The sequence below is a fragment of the Bubalus bubalis genome, chromosome 12 (genome assembly GCF_019923935.1).
Source record: "Bubalus bubalis isolate 160015118507 breed Murrah chromosome 12, NDDB_SH_1, whole genome shotgun sequence".
Lineage (NCBI taxonomy): Eukaryota > Metazoa > Chordata > Mammalia > Artiodactyla > Bovidae > Bubalus > Bubalus bubalis.
Window position 1 is genome coordinate 28,421,344 of NC_059168.1, and position 22,847 is coordinate 28,444,190.

General features: G+C 46.5%; 1 protein-coding gene across 1 annotated transcript; it reads left to right on the forward strand.

Annotated features, from left to right (window-relative positions):
• Window positions 1-9,295: 9,295 nt before the first annotated feature.
• Window positions 9,296-14,393, forward strand: TMEM247 (transmembrane protein 247). The gene is made up of 3 exons (XM_006054806.4): window positions 9,296-9,755; window positions 10,663-11,016; window positions 14,088-14,393. Exons 1-3 carry the CDS (start codon window positions 9,639-9,641, stop codon window positions 14,391-14,393), a joined length of 777 nt encoding a protein of 258 aa, XP_006054868.3. The 5' UTR covers window positions 9,296-9,638.
• Window positions 14,394-22,847: the final 8,454 nt, after the last annotated feature.

The window sequence follows — 22,847 nt, forward strand, 5'->3', positions numbered from 1 at the left end:
GTTCATGGGGTTCTCAAGGCAAGAAGACTGAAGTGGTCGGCCATTCCCTTCTCCAGTGGACCATATTTTGTCAGAACTCTCCAACATGACCCATCAGTCTTGGGTGGCCCTACATGGCATGGCTCACAGCTTCATTGAATTAGACAAGGCTGTGGTCCATGTGATCAGATTGGCTAGTTTTCTGTGATTGTGGTTTTCAGTCTGTCTGCCCTCTGATGGAGAAAGATAAGAGGCTTATGGAAGCTTCCTGATGGGAGAGACTGACTGAGGGGGAAACAGGGTCTTGCTCTGATGGGTGGGGCCATGCTCAATAATCTTTAATCCAATTTTCTGTTGGAGCTGGAATGTTAGGTCCATGAATCAAGGAAAATTAGAAGTGGTCAAACAAGAGATTGCAAGAACGTAGACATTTTAGGAATCAGCAAACTAAAATGGACTGGAATGGGTGAATTTAACTCAGATGACCATTATATCCACTACTGCGGGCAGGAATCCCTTATAAGAAATGGAGTAGCCATCATGGTCAACAAAAGAGTCCAAAATGCAGTACTTGGATGCAATCTCAAAAACGACAGAATGATCTCTGTTCGTTTACAAGGCAAACCATTCAATATCACGGTAATTCAAGTTTATGCCCTGACCAGTGATGCTGAAGAAGCTGAAGTTGAACGGTTCTATGAAGACCTACAAGACCTTTTAGAACTAACACCCAAAAAAGATGTCCTTTTCATCATAGGGGACTGGAATGCAAAAGTAGGAAGTCAAGAAACACCTACAGTAACAGGCAAATTTGGCCTTGGAGTAGAGAATGAAGCAGGGCAAAGGTTAATAGAGTTTTGCCAAGAGAATGCACTGGTCATAGCAAACACCCTCTTCCAACAACACAAGAGAAGACTCTACCCATGGACATCACCAGATGGTCACACCAAAATCAGATTATATTCTTTGCAGCCAAAGATGGAGAAGCTCTATACAGTCAGCAAAAACAAGACCGGGAGCTGACTGTGGCTCAGATCATGAGCTAGGGGCTAGGAGCTCACTCGTGTCCGACTCTTTGCGACCCCATGGACTGTAGCCTACCAGGCTCCTCTGTCCATGGGATTTTCCAGGCAAGAGTACTTGAATGGGTTGCCATTTCCTTCTCCATTCCTTCCAGATCATGAACTCCTTATTGCCAAATTCAGACTTAAATTGAAGAAAGTAGGGAAAACCACTAGACCATTCAGGTATGACCTAAATCAAATCCTTACAATTATACAGTGGAAGTGAGAAATAGATTTAAGGGACTAGATCTGATAGACAGAGTGCCTGATGAACTATGGATAGAGGTTCATGACATTGCACAGGAGACAGGGATCAAGACCATCCCCAAGAAAAAGAAATGCAAAAAAGCAAAATGGCTGCCTGAGGAGGCCTTACAAATAGCTGTGAAAAGAAGAGAAGCAAAGGAGAAAAGGAAAGATATACCCATTTGAATGCAGAGTTCCAAACAACAGCAAGGAGAGATAAGAAAGCCTTCCTCAGCGATCAATGCAAAGAAATAGAGGAAAACAACAGAATGGGAAAGACTAGAGATCTCTTCAAGAAAATTAGAGACACCAAGGGAACATTTCATGCAAAGATGGGCACAATAAAGGACAGAAATGGTAGGGACCTAACAAAAGCAGAAGGTATTAAGAAGAGGTGGCAAGAATGCACAGAAGAGCTGTACAAAAAAGATCTTCACAACCCAGATAATCACGATGGTGTGATCACTCACCTAGAGCCAGACATCCTGGAATGTGAAGTCAAGTGGGCCTTAGGAAGCATCACTACAAACAAAACTAGTGGAGGTGATGGAATTCCAGTTGAGCTATTTCAAATTCTGAAAGATGATGCTGTGAAAGTACTGCACTCAATATGCCAGCAAATTTGGAAAACTCAGCAGTGGCCACAGGACTGGAAAAGGTCAGTTTTCATGCCAATCCCAAAGAAAGGCAATGCCAAAGAATGCTCAAACTACCACACAATTGCACTCATTTCACACACTAGTAAAGTAATGCTCAAAATTCTCCAAGCCAGGCTTCAGCAATACATGAACTGTGAACTTCCAGATGTTCAAGCTGGTTTTAGAAAAGGCAGAGGAACCAGAGATCAAAATGCCAACATCCACTGGATCATCAAAAAAGCAAAAGAGTTCCAGAAAAATATCTGTTTCTGCTTTATTGACTATGCCAAAGCCTTTGACTGTGTGGTTCACAAGAAACTGTGGAAAATTCTGAAGGAGACTGGAATACCAGACCACCTGACCTGCCTCTTGAGAAATCTGTATGCAGGTCAGGAAGCAACCGTTAGAGATGGATGTGGAACAACAGACTTGCTCCAAATAGGAAAAGGAGTACGTCAAGGCTGTATATTGTCACCCTGCTTATTTAACTTATATACAGAGTACATCATGAGAAATGCTGGGCTGGATGAAGCACAAGCTGGAATCAAGACTGCTGGGAGAAATATAAATAACCTCAGATATGCAGATGATACCACCCTTATGGCAGAAAGTGAAGAGGAACTAAAAAGCCTCTTGATGAGAGTGAAAGAGGAGAGTGAAAAAGTTGGTTTAAAGCCCAACATTCAGAAAACTAAGTTCATGGCATCTGGTCCCATCACTTCATGGCAAATAGATGGAGAAACAGTGGAAATAGTGACAGACTTTATTTTGGGGAGGGGCTCCAAAATCACTGCAGAAGGTGCCGGCAGCCATGAAATTAAAAGATACTTGTGACTTGGAAGGAAAGTTATGATCAACCTAGACAGCATATTAAAAGCAGAGACATTACTTTGCCAACAAAGGTCCATCTAGTCAAGTGGTTTTTCCAGTAGTCAAGTATGGGTGTGAGAGTTGGACTATAAAGAAAGCTGAGTGCTGAAGAATTGATGCTTTTGAACTGTGGTGTTGGAGAAGACTCTTGAGAGTCCTTTGGACTGCAAGGAGATCCAACAAGTCCATCCTAAAGGAGATCAGTCCTGAGTGTTCATTGTAAGGAGTGATGTTGAAGCTGAAACTCCAATACTTTGGCCACCTGATGCGAAGAGCTAACTCATTTGAAAAGGCCCTGATGCTGGGAAAGATGAAGGCAGGAGGAGAAGGGGATGACAGAGGATCAAATGGTTGGTTGGCATCACTGACTCAATGGACATGAGTTTGGGTAAACTCTGGGAGCTGGTGATGGACAGGGAGGTGTGCTGCAGTCCATGGGATCGCAAAGAGTCGGACACAACTGAGTGACTGAACTGAAATGAGCTGAAGAGACATTAGAATAAGAAAGGGCTCCTCTCCTGGCTCTGGTGCTCTCTGCTTTCTTCTTCCTCTCTCATTGCTGGGCATGGTACTCATCTCCACAGAGTCTCAGGGGCATCTTAGGAGAAGCTTATCCCATAGGTTTCCTAGCTAAAGTTCTCCAGTGACTTCCTGGAAAGTGTAACACCAGCTTCTAGGCAGCTTCCAGGTGAGATTTGTTGGCACCCCATGGTCAGTTTCCAGCTTGACCTTGACCTCAGTGAACAAGGCTCGATGACTCCAGCCACCTCCTCTCCAGCGAGATCTGAATCTCAGCCTCTAAGAGGCACTGCTCCCAAATTCATTCCTGTATTATTTAGAGTTGTCTTTACTCCTAAGTAGCCAATTCCCTGTCACTAGTTAATAATTCTTTACATTCTGCCTTCCCTGTTAGATTTTCTGTGTGGCTTCTGTCTTCTGATCAGGCCCTGACTGGTAAAATGCTCATATAGATGCTGTGGGGCTGCACTCCTCAGGCCTGAAAGTCTTGTTATGGCCCAGTCTGCAGGCCAAAGAAAGAGCCTGGAAACAGAGACAGAGCTGTTAATATCAACGGTTTGTTGGATAGGGGATCTTACACGCCTGAAGTCAGGAAGGCTACCATTTATAGGTGGAATTGATGTCAGGTTGGTTCATCAGTTACCAGGGAAATCAGCTGCTGGGGTACAGCCCTCACAGCCCCTTTGGTTAACAAGCATCACGAGGGTGGACATTTCCCTTTAATAAGCAGGTGGACCTGTTCTGGACTAAGGATTAGAACAATCACTAGTTGGGACAAGAAGCAAACATGTAGGCAGTTACTGGTTAAGTTCCATGATTAGGAGGTTTGGACAGTCACGTAAGGAGGGTGCAGGTAAAGCTGGGACTGGTGGACAAGGGGACATGCAGAGAGCAAGCCATACACACGCCTCCATATACATCCTGCCATACACCCTGGGGTCATGTGTCCCTACATCAGATGCACCCAACAAATCCTCTGAGCATTTAGGTCTCCTCTTCCTCTTGCATACTCACTGTATATCAGCCAGGGTTCAGTCAGGAAAATAGAAACTGCTCTCAGTATTTCCAGCAGAAAGGGATTATAATACAGGGACTCTGGTGCTTAAGTCCAGGCTTTACCTGATCCTACCTGCATCACTACGGGCAGGCGACTAAGCCTTTCTGAAACTCAGTTACTACTTCTGTGAAGACAGAGATAATCATAGTACCTAACTCATAGGATTTCTCTGAAAAATTACACAGAATGATCCATGAAAAGTTCCCAGTACCTGGTAGCTGGTTGGTGCCCGATCATTGTAAACTATTGTTGGTGTTACTATTCAGTTCAGTTCAGCCGCTCAATCGCGTCCGACTCTTTACGACCCCATGGACTGCAGCATGCCAGGCCTCCCTGTCCATCACCAACTCCTGTAGCTTACTCAAACTCATACAATCCTCTAAATGCTGTAGCACACCCGAGCTGAAATGTCTCAAAATCCCAGCCAGAAAGGGAAGAGGACATGTTGGCAGTTGGACATATGTCCCCAGTGGAAGTGAAGGCAACCCCAGATGGGGGAGGGGGCACAGAGGTGGGGGGATGGCATGTAGGATGGGTATGACCCAGTGGCTTAAAGATGCCTGCCTGTCTTCAACTAGAACAGATTACACAGCCTAAACTTCCTTTCACCATATTGAGCAGACCTCTCTCTTCCAGACACTTTTTAAAAATTTTAACTGAAAACATAATATATGCACATTGATTTTTTTAAAAAAAAGTTTAAGAGTACAAAACACTATACAGTTAGGAATATCTTTGTCCTATCCCAAATCCTCAATCCCTCCATCCCCCCACCTCAAGCACAACCATCAGGAACCAGTTTCTTTTATGGCTTTACAGGCATATTCTAGGCATCTACCAGTAATAATATGTTTTCCTATTTTTAATATACAGGAAAGCATTGCTTTTGCTTTTCCACTGAATAATATATCTTAGAGAGCATTCCATAATTGTGCTAATGCATCTACCTTATTTGTTATTTTTTTCTTTAGTCTTATTCTTTTAAAAATCTGCATAGTATTCTTGATCTGGATACAGCACTAACCAGATTGCTTCTAGGGGAAATTTAACTTTTTTCCAGTCTTTTGCTATTATAAGCAATGTTGTAATACATATCCGTGTACACCCGTCTTTCTTTTATTTGAAGTAGAAAATCATCTTACCTCTTAGAGTTGGAGCCCCAAAGACCATCCTATGGTCTAGTATAAACACATCAGGGAAGGAGACGGGAAGCCCTCATTCCAGTCGTAGTTCAACCACTAACGTCGTCTGCACTCAGACACTGATCACTTCATCTCTCTGTGTGACTCAGGTTCCTTGCTTGTCAGGAAGCAATAATTACACCTGCTTTAAATGGCCTCATCAGGCATTCTGAGAATCAAATGAGATAATGGGCATGGAAGTCCGTGAGTGCCATACTAATATGCATACACATCTCTCATTGGGTTATTTGCCAAAACAATTGACACTTTACTATATGAATCTGTCCATCAACTTTCAACATGGTGCTTGCTGCACCCAATGGACCTTCTGAGGGAAACTGACCCCCCATTCATCCTCAGCTCCTGCTCAGGAGCCACCCAAGGCTGCACACTGTTCTGTATGGCCCTGCCTCCGCATCCCTCCACTGTTCCACTGCCTGCCCAGCTGGGCTGGACATCTTTCCAATCTACGGGCTGCCCAGCAGCTAGAATGAGAAGCTCTGCCCACATAGAGACAAAGCAGGTCATTCTGATTCCTGCTCTTGGGAAAGTCAACTAGGAAATCATGATGACTGAGACAGTTAAGACAAACACAACACTGACTGCATAGAGAGAGGCCATGCAGTCAGGGCTGTGAAGGGCTATTAGAAGCTCAAGTTACAATATGCTGAAATTGGGAGGAAGCAGAAACCTTGCATACATTAAAGCTATGAGATAGGGGGAAAAGTGAGAAAGGATGTTGATTAAAGTGACACAGAGAAGCAGAAACATCAGAGCCAGCCAAGTAACAATGACAAAGCACAGGAAGACCCAGCAGTGCTGGCTGCTGAAGGCAGCACCGTCCCCGGGGGCCCCCGTGTGATCCTGCCTCCTTGTTCCCTCAAGAGGCTTTACTATAGCCTCCTTTCCCCGGGCTCAGTGGAGGAGGCGAGATTCTTTTCATGGTGAAGAAGTGCCAAACCAACCCAAAGCTCATGAGAGCTATCTCCCCAGCTTCCTATAGAGTCCCCTAAGGACAGGTATGTGCAGTTCTTACCTTGGGACAGGGGAAATGAGAGTACATCTTGCTTGCTTGGAATATACTGCTTTGCTTAATGAATTCATGCAGTTTCTTGGAGGACAACCTCCTAGGGAAAGGGCAGGATGGAGAAGGGCAGACAGCACAAATGGAAAGACAAATGGATAATAATTATCAGCCAAGACTTTGCTCATGCTGATCCTCTTGCCCAAATCCTACCTGCCCTTCATGTCACCTCTTCCACCAAACCTTCCCCAGCTGCTCCAATCAGAGCAGCACCAACCTTCTGGACTACAACAGGAGATTGCTTTATGGGCCCCAACTCTTCTTACTGCCTCATATCGACACTCTTTACACTATGTTCTTCACAGTTCTTCCCACTAAAAGGATGCAGTACATTTCCCCATCATTCGACTTTGAGTTTGGTCAAAGCCAAAGCCAATAGCATAAGATGGAAGTGATGGTATGCCAATTCCAAGACCTCTTGTACATCTCCCATTGCCATGAAAAGAGCATGTCAAGGCCAGCCCACTAGCCCCAAGAAGAAGAAGAAGAAGCTGCCTTGACCAAGCCCCCAGAGGAGCCTAGCCTAAATCAGTCAACTCTTAGATGTCTGAGTTAAATAAATGTTTATTGTTGTTACATCACTGAGATTTTATGGTTGTTTGATATACAACTGATACAACTACACTTACCACTTATTATACACTTGAGCACTTGGTGATTTTTAATAGCAGCTCATTAGTCATATATAACTGTTTCTCTGGGCAGGTCTCTCCTAGTTAAGACCATCGGATTTAGCAAATGAAAACACAGGATCCCCAGTTACAATAAATTTGAATTTCAGATAAACAACAAAGAATTCTTTAATATGTCCCATGCAAGTTTCAGAACCTATTTATACTAAAAATTATTCATCTAAAATTCAAATTTAACTGGACACCCTTAAATAGATTTATGTGGCAATCCTACTCCTAGTGCTTGAGGCAGGATCAACATCTTACACAATAACTGTGAGCTAGTTCCATGGTCACCATCATAATTCTGGGAGAGGAAAGCCATGGTTCAGATAAAGATTTGCAACAGGGAGTCCCCTGGTGGCCTAGAGGTTAGTATTTTGGGCTTTCACTGTTGTGGCCTGGGTTCAATCCCTGGTTGGGGAACTAAGATACTGCAAGCTGCCTGGCATGGCCAAAAAACACCTTTCAAGAAGGTAGACGTTGAGCACTTTCTTCTCTCCAGTGACAAACCCTCCTGTAATAGAGATGGTGTGGTTGTCCTTTTCATAGCCCCTGTATAGGCAGGTACTGGGCAAAGACAGTAGCTTAGTTTCACATCAGTGCTACAGTGCAGCATAGCGCTTGGTCACTCAGTGGTGTCCGTGTCCGACTCTTGCAACCCCATGGACTGAAGCCTACCAGGCTCCTCTGTCCATGGGATTTTTCAGGCAAGAGTACTGGAGTGGGTTGCCATTTCCTCCTCCAGGGGATCTTCCTGACCCAGGAATTGAACCCACGTCTTCTGTGTCTCCTGCATTGTAGGCAGGTTCTCTGCCCGCTGAGTCACTGGGAAAGCCACAGGGCAGGGGATTGGGCAAATCCTTATCCCTCCACAAATGAGCACATGGAACCTCAGAGATGTGAAATAACTTTCCCTTGGACATCCAGCTAAACACAGTAGCAAAGCTAGAATTCAAATGCAGCCCTTTCTCTCTCCATATGCAACCCTGCCTCCAACTACCAACAATGATTTTTGTCATTTCCACAAAACTGAAGACAACAAATATTCCCCGGCACCCAATCTCTTTTACTGTTCCCACCCAATGCATTCAAGGAAAAATCGAGGTTGTATCAGTTTGCTAGGACTGCCATAGCAAAGCACCATAGGGTGGCGTAAATGACAGTGGTTTATTTTCTCACAGTTCTGGAAGCTAGATGTCCAAGGTCAAGGTGTCAGCAGGGTTGGTTTCAGCTAAAGGCTGTGAGGGAAGGATCTGTCCCAGTCTTTTGATGGTTACTTTTCTGGGTCACCTTGACTGGGTCCTGGGATGCCCAAATATCTGATTAGACATTATTTCTGAGTATGTCTGTGAGGATGCTTCTGGAAGAGGATCAGTATTTGAATTGGTGGACTGGATAGAGCAGATTAGCCTGTTTCAGTGTGGATGGGCATCATCTCATCCTTTGAAGGCCTGAATGGAGAAAAAAGGCAGAGGAATGCTGAACTGATTCTCTGCCTGAGATATCAGTCTTGGACTGGGACTTACATCAGCAGCGCTCCTGGTTACTAGGCCTTCAGGCTCAGGCTGGAAGTTATACATCAGCTTTCAGGAGTCTCCCACTTTCTGACAGCAGATCGTGCAGTTCTCAGCTTCCATAATCACCTGAGCCCCTTCTTAATAAGTTCTATTTGAATGTATAAGATGGGGCTCCTGTTGGTTCTCTGGAGAGCTCTAATATGAGACCTCTCTCTTTGGTCTTCAGATGGCCATCTTCTCCCTCATCTTCACATCATCTCCTCAGGTGCACCTCTGTGTTTACATTTCCTCAGGCATACTGAATAAGACATCAGTCATACTGGATAAGGACCCACCCTAATGACCTCATTTAACATAATCACCTCTGTAAAGACCCTTATCTCTTCATGAAGTCACATTCTAAGGTACTGGGGGCTAGGACTTCAACATATGAGTGTGGGGGGTGAGAGGACAAAATCCAGCCCATAACAAGGTTTGTGGAGCTAATTGTGACTCATCTCAATACAGCCTGCATTTAAAAGAGGAACTTCAGGAGAAGAAACTTCAAATGATGGAATTCTGGGTTTCAAGTGGGGGAATTCTAGTTTTCAAAGTGGTCCCTAGGGGTGCTGAAGGCCCACCCTGTAGTTCTTCATAAAAGGCACCTCAAAGGTATCTCTGCTAAAGGGGCCCTAGCGACTGGTGGAATGTGGGTTATTATGAGGACAGACGATTGTGATGGCGGCTGGGCTGTGGAATCTTGTGAGGCCAAATGTTAATGCCTCAAAAAATGTCCTTTGGCCCCAACTGGCAGTGCTGTGGTTTTCTAGATGGCAACGGAGGATAGGGAAATGATGGAAGGCCGAGGGGCAGGGGAAAGTTGCCCAACCTTCCCCAAGATGGCGCCTGATGACCCCATGTCTGAAGGAAAGCCAAGGGCTTCATTGGTAAGAAGGATGCCTCTTCCCACTGCCCCAGCCCGTCCCAGTGAGGGGAGGAAGTGCACAATGGGGACACCACAAGCTAGGGGCTGAGAGCTAGGAGATTCCAGAGAGCTACTAAGAGGGGGTGACATGCACCCTGTCCCCACACTGGCACCTGGCTGCATCCAGAGACCAGGTAGCCTTCACAACATTGTGAAGTCACCTGAAGTTGGCTTTGATCCCCCCCATCTATCTACCTCTCCACTTCCCAGGTGGCTCATCTGGTAAAGAATCCGCCCCCAATGCAGGAGACCTGGATTCGATCCCTGGGTTGGGAAGATCCCCTGGAGAGGGGAAAGGCTACCCACTCCAGTATTCTGGCCTGAAGAATTCCATGGACTCTATAGTCCATGGGGTCCCAAAGAGTCAGACTCGACTTTCACACACACACACATCTACCTCTCCATGGGTGGGGGGCTGGAGTGGCTTTCTTCCTCCTACAGATGGGGATCCGGGTCCTCCTATACAAAGGTACTCAATGCAGAGCCTATGTTTCTTCCTCCCTCTGTAACCTCTAGACGACTGGGTATCTAACTGATCTCAAACTAGCTGTGGGGATGGGGTGAGTCACCTGCAAGCAGCGATTTGAAGATCATCAGGAAGACAGACTTCTACTCAATTCCCCACCACACCCACTTGCAAATTTAGGGCGTCATTCCCCTGTCAGTTTGCCCTCTCCTTCTTCTTAACTCTCAAGGTCCTGATAACTCCATGTAAGTTTCTCGTAAGAATGGAGTCAGATGCTTACAGTTCATAACACACTTTCAAGCACCCCCGGGGCACTGTGCCTGGGGCTGCGGGTGCACAGTAGGGTGGGAGGCGGGGCCGCCCCATACTGACTCCTCCCATCCTCTCATTTCCGCCTCCCCAGCCCCAGGAGGCAGACACCCCGAAGCCAGACTCCTCCTACGACTACCTGGAGGAGATGGAAACTTGTGAGGACGGAGCATGCCCGGGGCCACCTAAGGTACTGTCCTCCAAGGCCGGCCCCGCTGCCACTAAAGGACAGGCGGGCGATGGACCCGAACCCGCGGAGCTGTCCTCGGGCCCAGCCACGGCGGCGCCGGGGAGCCCAGTGCGCGAGCGCGACGCGGAGATGGAGCTGGAGAAGGTGCGCATGGAGTTTGAGCTCAAGCGGCTCAAGTACCTGCACGAGGAGAACGAGCGCCAGCGGCAGCACGAGGAGGTGATGGAGCAGCTGCAGCAGCAGGCGACGCCCCGCCTGGTAGGTGCCAGGTCCCGCCCGGAGGCCAAGGGTGCGGGTCACTAGGGGTGAGGGGAGCCCGTCGCTGACCTGCACAGGAAGCCTACTTTATCCATTTGGTGGCCGCGTGCCACCCTACCTCCGCTCACAGCTTTAGAGCTTCCATGTTAATTAAACTCAGATCCAGCTCTTCAAGGAAGGTTGGCCCCAGAACCACCTAGTCCACGGTTTTCCTCCTCAGGGAAAACTCAACATTTCCCCTCTGGCTGGATTCCCACCCCTCTCCTCTCTTCTCGGCATCTCTTAAAACAGGATGCCTGGGCCTAGACTGCAGACACCCCCACTACCCCCCACCCTCCACGCCCCCCACCATGTCCCCTCCAATGCTCCCCCACCCCCAGCCCCGACGCCGGCCACTGCAGCCTGGCTGATGGATTTTGATAAAACCATCCCCCGCCCCACCACACACAAACACACACCTCCCCTGTTCAGGGCTGCATTTGTTCTATTGGATCACACTGCCTTGCTGTCAACTAAAACTTAGGTATCTTTTGGCAAGAAATGGGCCACTCCCCCCTAACCTAAACAGGGATAAGAAAGCCTGTGTGTGATTAAATGGGATGGGAAGTTCCTAACACTGTGGCTGGACCATCATAAGCACTAAATAATGAAAGATGTTATTGTTTAAAGCAGCACTGTCTGAGCTTTAAATCAGACAGTTCTAGGTTAAAATCCTGGCTCTGAAACATATGAATTCATGACACTGGGCAAATTACTGATCGTCTTTGAACCTTGGTCTGCTCATCTATAGGAGAAGGCAATGGCACCCCACTCCAGTACTCTTGCCTGGAAAATCCCATCGATGGAGGAGCCTGGTAGGCTGCAGTCCATGGGATTGCAAAGAGTCAGACACGACTGAGCATCTTCACTTTCACTTTTCACTTTCATGAATTGGAGAAGGAAATGGCAACCCACTCCAGTGTTCTTGCCTGGAGAATCCCAGGGACTGGGGAGCCTGATGGGCTGCCGTCTACGGGGTCGCACAGAGTCGAACACGACTGAAGTGACTTAGCAGCAGCAGCTGCTCATCTATAAGGCAATACCTACCTCATAGGATTGTGGGGAGGATTAAATGAAAGAATATATGTGAGGCACTCTGAAATGAGCCTGGCACATTGAGGTAAGCACTCAATAAATGTTAGCTATTACCATTTTTATGTACTCATGCAATTCACTTCTTGACCCAAATGCAACAACCTACGTTCATCACTTTTTACTTTTATTGGGATGTAATGTATTAGCTATGCTTCCCAGTTCTGAGTCATCCTCAGTTCTGAGAAACGTGCCTTCTGACTTTATCCAAGTCATTGCTATAATTGTTGAGGAGGATATGACCTAAAGTAAATACCACTAAAAGAGCTCCCTACAGGTTGGCAGTGTTCCATTAATCAGCACCCTTGAGTTACATTTTCTCCAGCTCACATTTCTCTACCTTGTCCAGAAAACTGTACTGAACACACAGTCAAATGGTTTCCCAGAATTAAGATATTACATGACAGCATTTCCCCAACTGACTGGTCCATGTTCTTTTTTAAAGAAAATTAGGTTGGCTTTGCATGATTTGCTCTCAATGAACACACGCTGGCCTCTTAACAATTATCTTTTGTTTTTCTTGCTCATGAAATACTTGCTTTTTAGTTTGAAAATCTTTCTCCTCGCTGGAGGAAATGGAAATCTTTATAGTCCTATCGCTCTCTGTCTTCCACTTAAAAAAAGAGACCATCGGAAGTGTTTTGAAAAGTCTAAAAGGTTTCACAAATGCACAGTTTGTTATCAAAATCACAAATGTCAGTCATTAGCCTGCAGACCACCAACAGTGGCAAAGAGCCCATGGACACAGAGCCGCACCAGGTCTGCAGAGAAACACAGTATCTGTCCAGCCCTCCACTCCCAGCCCAGAACACCGGGTTTCTTCCTCTGGTCTTCTGCCTTCCTTACCATTCATTTTAGAGGCGGCTTTACTGGAGTCATTTTCTGCCCTGCTCAGTTTTATTCAGTTTCCCTCACATTTTACGTAGTTGTTTCAACAGTATTGTGTCCAAAACCCCACCTTTAACAATATTTTACAAAAGCGTTTTGCTTCCTGTGCATTTCCTTGGAGAGTTGAGTTTATTTTTAAATTCCCAACTCTCTTTTTCTGGGTGGGTGGGTGAGTAGGTAGACAGTTGTTATTGTATTGAAAAATACCTCTGAATACGTTTCTAGTGAATTCAGAGCATTACCAACCCTGCTTACAAAAAATGTGGCATGAGTTGAAAAGATATTTTAAAGAATGAACCATAGGTGTGATGCCTTCTTAACTGCAGATCGTAATAGTTACATCAGCTTTTACTCCACTTCTATGTTACTGCTTTCTATAGTTTAAATGGGGATCTGTTTGACCTTAATCATATAGATCCTGGAAAAGAGCAACACACAGGCAGAATCAGCCAGACAGCTCAAACTGAGCCTCCCCCACACCCAAGAGCCCGAGGGTTTAGGGAGGCCCCATCCCCTATCTACTACCTGTCCACAGGAGAGACACACCCTGGGCTGAAGGACCGCAGCCTGTCCCAATGTGACACGCGCCAGCACCCAGAAAATCAGATACAGTCATTTGTGCCCAAGGGATGCTCTCTCATTGGGCCACCATCCAGCAAAAAAGGTGGGGCATCAGGGGAGACCTTCCAGGGAACTAGCCCAAGACCCAGTGTCCAGATCTGGGGATCTCTGAGTAGGAGAGAGACTGCCCACGTGTGGGACCCACAGGCTGCATGGAGCATACAGAGAAAGGAGGGCGGTGGCCTGACTCGGGAGGGCTAAGGCCAGGCTCAAGAAGTGAAAACTGATGAGTCCCCTCTGTGCCAGTAGCCTTGCCTGGAATTTTTCATTCTTGTCTCACTCCTCCTCCTCACCATCTTGTGAGGTGGGCACAATTACCCTCACCTTGGGTGAGGAAGACAGCCTGCCTAAGGTGATGTTCGGGAAGGGACAAGAGCAGGAAGGAAGCCCAGGCCCCGGCTGGTCGTTTCCACTCTCTTCTTTCCCCACAGTTCTCGGGAGGCCTCCAGGACCTCCTGCTTCCCCAGAACCAGTTCGCCATGTTCCTGTACTGCTTCATTTTCATACACATAATCTATGTCACCAAGGAGATGATCTTCTTTCTCTTCTCCAAGCACTACGTATTCTGCATTGCGGCCATTTTGCTCTGTTTGATTAAAACTTTATGGTCATACTTCCAAGTGCTTTCGCTCTCTCTCCATCACTCGGCACCGCCTTGCCTCACCTGTGCCCCCCTCCCCCAGTCAGAACTCGCTGTTAGGAAAGGTCTGCTGTCAAACATTTACACCTTAGTGTGAAGAAACGTGTTTAGGCCTTGTACTAAGCCTGAGTTCTCACTGTGGGTGAAGACGCTTTGTTTCCCAAGAAGAGGATTTCAGAAGGTAGTGGGTTAAGGAGGCATCTGTAGGGAGAAGGGGTTTAGAAAGCCTTTCCAGAACCACAGAAATTATACCATGACTGGGCTGACTTGGGATCCACTGAATCTGCTCATTTAGACAGATCTTGTCTGAAGTGTGGGGAGCTGAGGGAGGCTGGGAGGTAGGGCCCCAAAGAGGTCCACATCCCAGTTCCCATATGTCACCTTATGTGATTTAAAAAAAAAAAAAAAAAAAAGACTTTGGGATTAAATTAAGGCCTTGAAATGAAGAAGTGATCCTGGATTATCCAGATAAGCACAGTGTAATCAAAAGGGTTCTTATAAGAGGGAGGCAGGAGGGTGAGAGGCAGAGAACATGTGGCCATGGGAGCAGAGCGGGGAGTGATGTGGGACCACGAGCCAAGAAATGCAGGCAGCCTACAGAAGTTAGAAAAGGCAAGAACATGGGCTCTTTCCTAGAGTCACCAGAAAGGATGCAGCCCTGCCAAAGCCATCTTAAATTTCTGACCTCCAGAACTGTAAGAGAATAAATGAGTTGCTTTAAGCCATTGCATTTGTAACAATTTATGACAACAGCAAAACTAACACAGGAAACTAATACAAGAGCCAAAACTCTGTAAGCGCCTTCCAGCTCTGCAGACATGTCAAGAGGATATCACCGTGCCATTGGCAAGGGTCCATTTAACCCTGGCCTGAGCAGGACTGCACACAGTCCATCACACAGGCTCAGGGCCTGCCCTCAGCAACATGCAATTCAAGAATAGAGATGCTGAAGCTCCAGGGAGCCCGGGATGGGCCTATCGGGTATCCTAATCATTGAGCAGTGCAGGCCTGGGTGAGGTGGGGGCAAAATCTGGGCATACTCCGAGGGGCCTTGGGGAGGAGGCACTGATGTCTGATTAGAACCACAACAAGTGGAAAAGTAGAAGGAGGGGGGACAAAACCAAACAGGCCACACAGCCCAACCCTCAAATCACACACACACACATACACACAGCTAATAGCTGTCTACAATAGACAGGTACACAGATAAGCAGGCAGCAACAACTAAAAGGAACAGACTTTGGGCACTAGAGGGCTCACAGAGGGCACAAATGAAGTGGTCCAGTGTGTGTGTGTTCAACTCCCCTATCCCCTACATACACACACACACACACACACAGAGGAGGTTGTCAGCTGCCCGACCCCACCAGCCCCAGCTGAGAATGATGGCCAGTGCAGGAGACTTCAAGAATAACACAGCAAACTGAATGGACACAGCTGTGCAATCAGTCAAATCTTTTTTTTTTTTTTTGGACCCCTCCTCTTCCTGGGCATGAGGCTCTGCTTTAAGAGGAACAAAAGAATACATTTCTGTCTTGTTGGGCTCTCTGAGTGATGCTGAGTGAAAATACATGAAAAGAGAAGACCACCCTGGGATTCAATGTCAGGACACATTATCATGGACCGAAGTGCAGACTTCTTGTTTTCCACCCCGTTCAGTGCATCCATTCCCATTTGTAGCTGCATGTGGCAGGTATTTACTTGAAGATAATAAAACTGTCATTTCTCATTAAAGTTTCAATAGAATTTTTTTGCTATGGGTCACTTCTCACAATCTCTTAATTTGATCTGGGTTTCTGGGGGGCAAGGATTGAGGCAAAAGAAGGAGAAGATCTTGCTTTATTGACTACACCAAAGCCTTTGAGTGTGTGAAAGTGAAGTCGCACAGTCGTGTCCGACTCTTGGTGATCCCATGGACTGTAGCCTACCAGGCTTCTCCGTCTATGGGATTCTCCAGGCAAGAATACTGGAGTGGGTTACCATTTTCCTCTCCCGGGGATCTTCCCAACCCAGGGATCGAACCCAGGTCTCCTGCATCGGAGGCAGACGCTTTAACCTCTGAGCCACCAGTGGATCACAACAAACTGTGGGAAATCCTTAAAGAGATGGGAATAGCAGACCACGTTACCTGCCTCCTGAGAAATCTGTATGCAGGTCAAGAAGCAACATTAGAACCGGACATGGAACAGCAGACTGGTTGCAGATAGGAAAAGGAGTACATCAAGGCTGTACATTGTCACCCTGCTTATTTAACTTATATGCAGAGTACATCATGAGAAATGCCGGGCTGTGTGAAGCACAAGCTGGAATCAAGATTGCCAGGAGAAATATCAATAACCTCACATATGCAGATGACACCACCCTTATGGCAGAAAGCAAAGAAGAACTAAAGAGCTTCTTGATGAAGGTGAAAGAAGAGAGTGAAAAAGCTGGCTTAAAACTCAAAAAACTAAGATCATGGCATCTGGTCCCATCACTTCATGGCAAATAGATGGAGAAACAATGGAAACAGTGGCAGACTTTATTTTTTTGGGCTCCAAAATCACTGCAGGTGGTGACTGCACCCATGAAATTAAAAGACACTTACTCCTTGGAAGAAAAGCTATGACAAACCTAGATAGCATATTAAAAAGAAGAGACATTATTTTGCCAGCAAAGGTCCATCTAGTCAAAGCTATGATTTTTCCAGTAATCATGTATGGATGTGAGAGTTGGACTACAAAGAAAGCTGAGCGCTGAAGAATTGATGCTTTTGAACTGTGGTGTTGGAGAAGACTCTTGAGAGTCCCTTGGACTGCAAGGAGATCAAACAGTCGATCCTAAAGGAAATCAGTCCTGTACATTCATTGGAAGGGCTGATTTTGAAGCTGAAACTCCAATACTTTGGCCACCTGATGTGAAGAACTGACTCATTGGAAAAGACCCTGATGCTGAGAAAGATTGAAGCCAGGAGGAAAAGGGGATGACAGAGGATGAGATGGTTGGATGGCTCATGGACTCAAGAGACATGACTTTGAGCAAGCTTGGGGAGATGGTGAAGGACAGAGAAGCCTGGTGTGCTGCGGTCCATGGGGTCACAAAGAGTAGGACACGACTGAGTGACTGAACTGAACTGAAGGAGGAAATCAGGATATCAAAAAGATTAAGGTCCAGATGTTTAATCTGCTAGAGCAAATAGAATTGAGAGTTTGGAAAAAAAACAAGTGCTATGATACCATTTATTTAATCAGCCTGTTGCCAGATAAAACTAGATTAAATGCACCCATTTTCCTATTAAATATTTAGAGAAAGACTGAATAAACTTTCAGCTGTTAGCATCTCTTCTCACCCTCTTAGCATTGGGCATGAAATCTCCCTTCTGTCCCTCCTCCTACTCTGATAGAAGACTGGAGCCAGTAAGAGAAGATGTGCCCTCAGTAAAAATGAGAGCAACTCATGGTCACTCCCCAAACTTGGTGTAGGCCTCCCAGTTCAATTGCAAAGCAGGAAATCAGAAGGAAGGGAGAGAGAAAAACGAAGAGAGATGCAAAGGATAGGAAAAAGGCACAGCCTGGAGTTACCAAGCAGGCAACGAGTCAACACACAAGCCCTTCCGGAGCAGCTCCAGTGTGCCTGGTACTTGGTTACAAGCTTTATGGAGGCCTGGGAGGTAGACAGTATATCATCCCCATTTCACAGCCAAGGATACTGAGGCTCAGAGAGGTTAAGTGATGCACCCAAAACCATCTAGATCTCAAGTCTGACTCCAAAACACATGATGTTTATACACTTACACATTCCTAAAACCCTGCCTCAGAGGATTTCACAGCCTTGCTGGGGAGATGCAGCTGATACACACTCAAGTGTAAAGAAACTATCAGGCACATAGACCTCAGTGATGAAGGAGATTAAACGAGAGGGCCCTGGAGCACAAGGTGAACGGAAGTCTTCTCAAAAGAGCAGCTCACAGGGGCCGGTAAGCCTAGGACAGGTAGAAAGGAGCAGGGAGAACTCACCTGAATTCAGATCAGTGTGGGATCTTAATTCAAAGAGAGGAGTAGGCTCATCCTCACTCTGGTGAATAGTAACAGACCTGTAAAAGTGATTTGGAACCAAATTTTATAGTTTTAAATGTTGGTCTGAGGAATGTGAACTTAATCTCTTAGGAAATAAGGAATGTTCAACCTACTGTGCTATTGCACTTATTTCCTTCAAAATTGGAAGGAAAAATCCTTCAAGCTCAAAATCCTTCAAGCTAGGCTTCAGCAGTACATGAATCAAGAACTTCCAGATGTACAAGTTGGATTTGGAAAGGCAGAGAAACTGGAGATCAAATTGCCAACATACATTGGATCATGGAGAAAGCGAGGGAATTCTAGAAAAACATTTACTTCTTCATTGACTATGTTAAAGCCTTTGACTGTGTGGATCACAATGAACTGTGGAAAATTCTTAAAGAAATGGGAGTACCAGACCACCTTACCCGTCTCCTGAGAAATCTGTATGCGGGTCAAGAAGTAAAAGTTAGAACCAGATATAGAACGATAGACCATTTCAAAATTGGGAAAGGCTGTATATTGTCACCCTGCTTATTTAACTTATATGCAGAGTACATCATGTGACATGCCGGGCAGGATGAATCACAAGCTGGAATCAAGTTTGTGGGGAGAAATATCAACACCCTCAGATATGCAGATAATAGCACTCTAAAGGCAGAAAGTGAAGAACTAAAGAGTGTCTTCATGAGGGTGAAAGAGGAGAGTGAAAAAAGCTGGCTTGAGACTCAGCATTAAAAAAAGTGAGATCATAACATCTGGTCCCATCACTTCATGGCAAATAGAAGGACAAAAAGTTGAAGCAGTGACAGATTTTATTTTCTTGGGCTCCAAAATCACTGCGGACAATGACTGCAGCCATGAAATTAAAAGATGCTTGCTCCTTGGAAGTAAGCTATGACAAACCTAGACAGTGTATTAAAAAGCAGAGACTTCACTTTGCCAACAAAGGTCTGTATAGTCAAAGCTATGATTTTTCCAATAGTCATGTACGGATGTGAGGGTTGGACTATAAAGAAGGCTGAGTGCTGAAGAATTGATGCTTTCAAACTGTAGTGCTGGAGAAGATTCTTGAGAGTCCCTTGGACTGTAAAGAGATCAAATCAATTAATCCTAAAGGAAATCAACCCTGAATATTCATTGGAAGGACTGCCGCTGAAGCTCCAATACTTTGGCCACCTGATGAGAAGAATCTCCTCAGTGGAAAAGACTCTGATGCTGGGAAAGATTGAAGGCAAAAGGAGAAGTGGGTGGCAGAGGATGAGATGGTTAGATAGCATCACTGACTCAATGGACATGAGTTTGAGTAAACTCCAGGAGATAGTAGAGGATAGAGGAGCTTGGCGTGCTACAGTCCATGGGATCACAAAGAGTCAGTACTACCTAGTGACTGAGTAACAACAATTGTGACCCTCCCCCCAAAAGGGGAAATTCTCCATCCCCTCTCCTGGGGACCATGTTCTTGCCTTGACCTTCTCTTCCCATTTCCAATCTAGGAACATTTGTTCTAACGTCCCATGTGAAGATTGCATTTAGCTGTAGAAGAAACCCAGTCACAGTGGCTTAACAAAGTAGGAGTTTACATGTCTCACAAAATCCCTGGTAAGGCAGTCCGTGATGGTGAAATTTCTCTAGGAAGTCATAGAGAACCCAGTCATAAAGGACCCTTCTTTTCGTTCCACCATCCTTAGCATATGGCTTTTATCCTGCTCACTTCATGGCTTTTAGCCTCATAATCTCAATATGGCTGCCGTGGCTCCAGGTATCAACTCCTGGTCAGCAAAGGGGGAAAAGAAATGAAGCCACCTCTTAAAAGCTTTCCAGAAAGATCCACTTAGAGACTTCTGCTTGCATCTCATGGTTCACACTGGTCATGTTGCTGCTCCTAGCTTCAGGACATCTTTAGTATAGTAAGTTTTTTGCCTGGACACTGTTGCAGCCTTCAACAAAATTAAGATTCTGATAGTATGGGGAGGAGGGGAAAGAGAGGAGTGGATAAGCAAATAACTGTGTCTACAGTACCTTGCTGCTTTCTTAGGCCCAGCTCCCACTCCCTGCCTCAGTGCTGACCCAGCATCACACTCCTGTCGGGGTTGAGACAACTGGGTGGAGCACAGCTGTGGCCAAGCTGGGTCTGGTCGACGGCTGCACTTCTGCCTTAAGGCCTCACTCACATACCACAGCAAGAAGGTCACAGTTTCTCTCAATACAGGACTGGAACAGCTCTGCCTTCATCCTCTTGACCTCTGCCTGAGGCCCCAGGATCTTACACAACAAGGGCCTCAGCCTTGCCTGGGGGCACACCCCTTGGTGCAAGGTTGCCGGAGGAGGCCAGTCTGCCCCTAGAGTCCCTCCTCTTCCTGAGTCCCAGATCCTGCAGAACAGAGCCCCGTCCCCAGAGTCTGTCCTGTCATCCCACTCACACTGTGTTGCTGAAGACTGAGCATAACAGATCCTACACAGCACACTCCACTCTAGCCCAAGCAGTTAAGCACTAATAATAAAGTTTCAAGCAGTCTTAGGAAGAGAAAGATAGAAGAATCTTGCCTGCTGTCCCAGTGGAATCACATAGGTTGCAACCCTGAGCCCAGGGACAGGCTAGGATCCTGGAAATGCTCAGATCTGCAAGGAGGGAAGGAGGAGCAGGCTTGGCTTCCAACTTCCCTGCCATCTCCATTTCTAATTCCACTTCAACAGGCGATGGCAAGCAAGTTGGTTAAGCTTTCTAGGCTTTATTTGGGTGACCTACCAATTACCTAGGCTCTCAGTTTAAAAATAAATAATAATAAAATAAAAAGGTGGGGGGTGGAGAGAATGGGACCAAAGAGCCTTGAGTCTGATTTCAGAAATTGCAATTTAATTGATCTGAGATCGTGTCCAGAGAGTTTGGTGACTTTGAATACTGCCCCAGTTGATTGTAACATTTTCAGCTTCATTACAAACTAAATCCTTGTGACTCAACACAGGATCTGAGGACCAGCAGCCCCAGGTATCTTAGAAATGCAGCATCCCAGGCCCCACTGATCATTTGCATTTTTGACAATATTCTCAATGACTCTTGTACACGTGGACATCACAAAAGCGCTGCTCTAGGTTAAGTGATTCAACCTTTGTTCAGTTGCAAAGATGGTGCTCTCGGCCTGGAGGGTCTTGGGCTGGGGGCGGGGGGAGAGTTCGGGGTGGGGGGGTGGGGTGTGGAGGCAAGACAGGAAGGAGAGGAGAGAGGATAAGCGAGCGTGCAGCCCCTACGAGGGCTGTGGGAGCCCCCTCACGGCTGGCAGGCACAGGCTGAGTGGCCAGATTTCCACCCCTCCCCTCCACGCTCTTCACCAGCCCTTGCTCTGGGCTTCTGAGCAACCAAATAATTGCTCCCAGCACTCTGCACGCAGTTCACCAGAAACTTCCGGAATCCCCCCAGGCCTGTCTCTGCCTCTGTCCCTTTTATGATCTGGCTCTGTTGTAGCTTGGGGGAAAATCTTGCTAATATACATTCATTCATTATTTAAAGGTTGCCACTGTTCTTTCAGGAAGGTTAAGCATGATTAAAAGACGGGATTTTTTTTTCCACAGGGCACAGTAGAAAAACTAGGACTCCCGCATTTTTAAGCTGTTTTGGCCAAGCCTTGTTGCATAATTTAAAGTCTGTGACTCATTTAGATTTAATTAGCCAAAGGAGCAGCAGGAGCAGGTTCATTAGTTGGTATTTATTAAGCACCCTCGGAGGGCTAGGTCTGCTGCTCTCTAAGAGCTTCGGACTTGCAAATTTCCTATACTTTAAGAAAGAGGGGATCACAGAGAGGGTTAGGAGGCAAGCATTTTGGTTCCTCAAGAACAAAGGGGTGGCATCAAAGTGCCTGGGGTCAGGAGACAAATCCCCCAAATGCCTCTGCCAAGAGTCAGTGATTTAGGGACTCAAGGTGACAATGTGATAACAGGGTGCAGGCTCAGCTTTACAAATGAGAGGTGTCAGTAAGAGAAGGGCAAAGAATGTAGGGGTCAGAGACCTGACTTTAAGAACCGGGAGAAGTGAAGCAATCAGAACTCAGCTCTAGGATCTTCGGGGCCCAATGCAGAAGGACAGTGTGGATCCCTTGTTCAAGAACCACTGAGGATTTCAAGGTGGGGACAGAGGATCCTGGAACCAACTGTGGGGTCTGGCTAAGTGCAGGCCATCCCCCCCCCCCCAAGCATAGAGCCTGGGGGCAGTGCTGTGGTGGTCCACCCATGAGGCTGGCGCTCGAGTGAGTGTGGGAGACCTTCTGGAGTAGGGGGCTTTTGTGGATCCTCTGAAATCCCCCTCTGGTCCCTGACACCCCATCAGCCAGAGGAAGGGGAACAGGTGCTATGCATTTTGAAAGGGGGCAGGGACCACGGGAGCAGGCCCAACTGCTGAGGATGCTGAGTCTGGTGGTCTAGGGGGAGGAAAGGTCCCTGTGCAGGCAATGTCCAGGGGCGGGGGGCGGGGCTCATACCCCCACCAGCTCTGGAAGCAGAGTCTGGCTGAGTGGGAGACACCT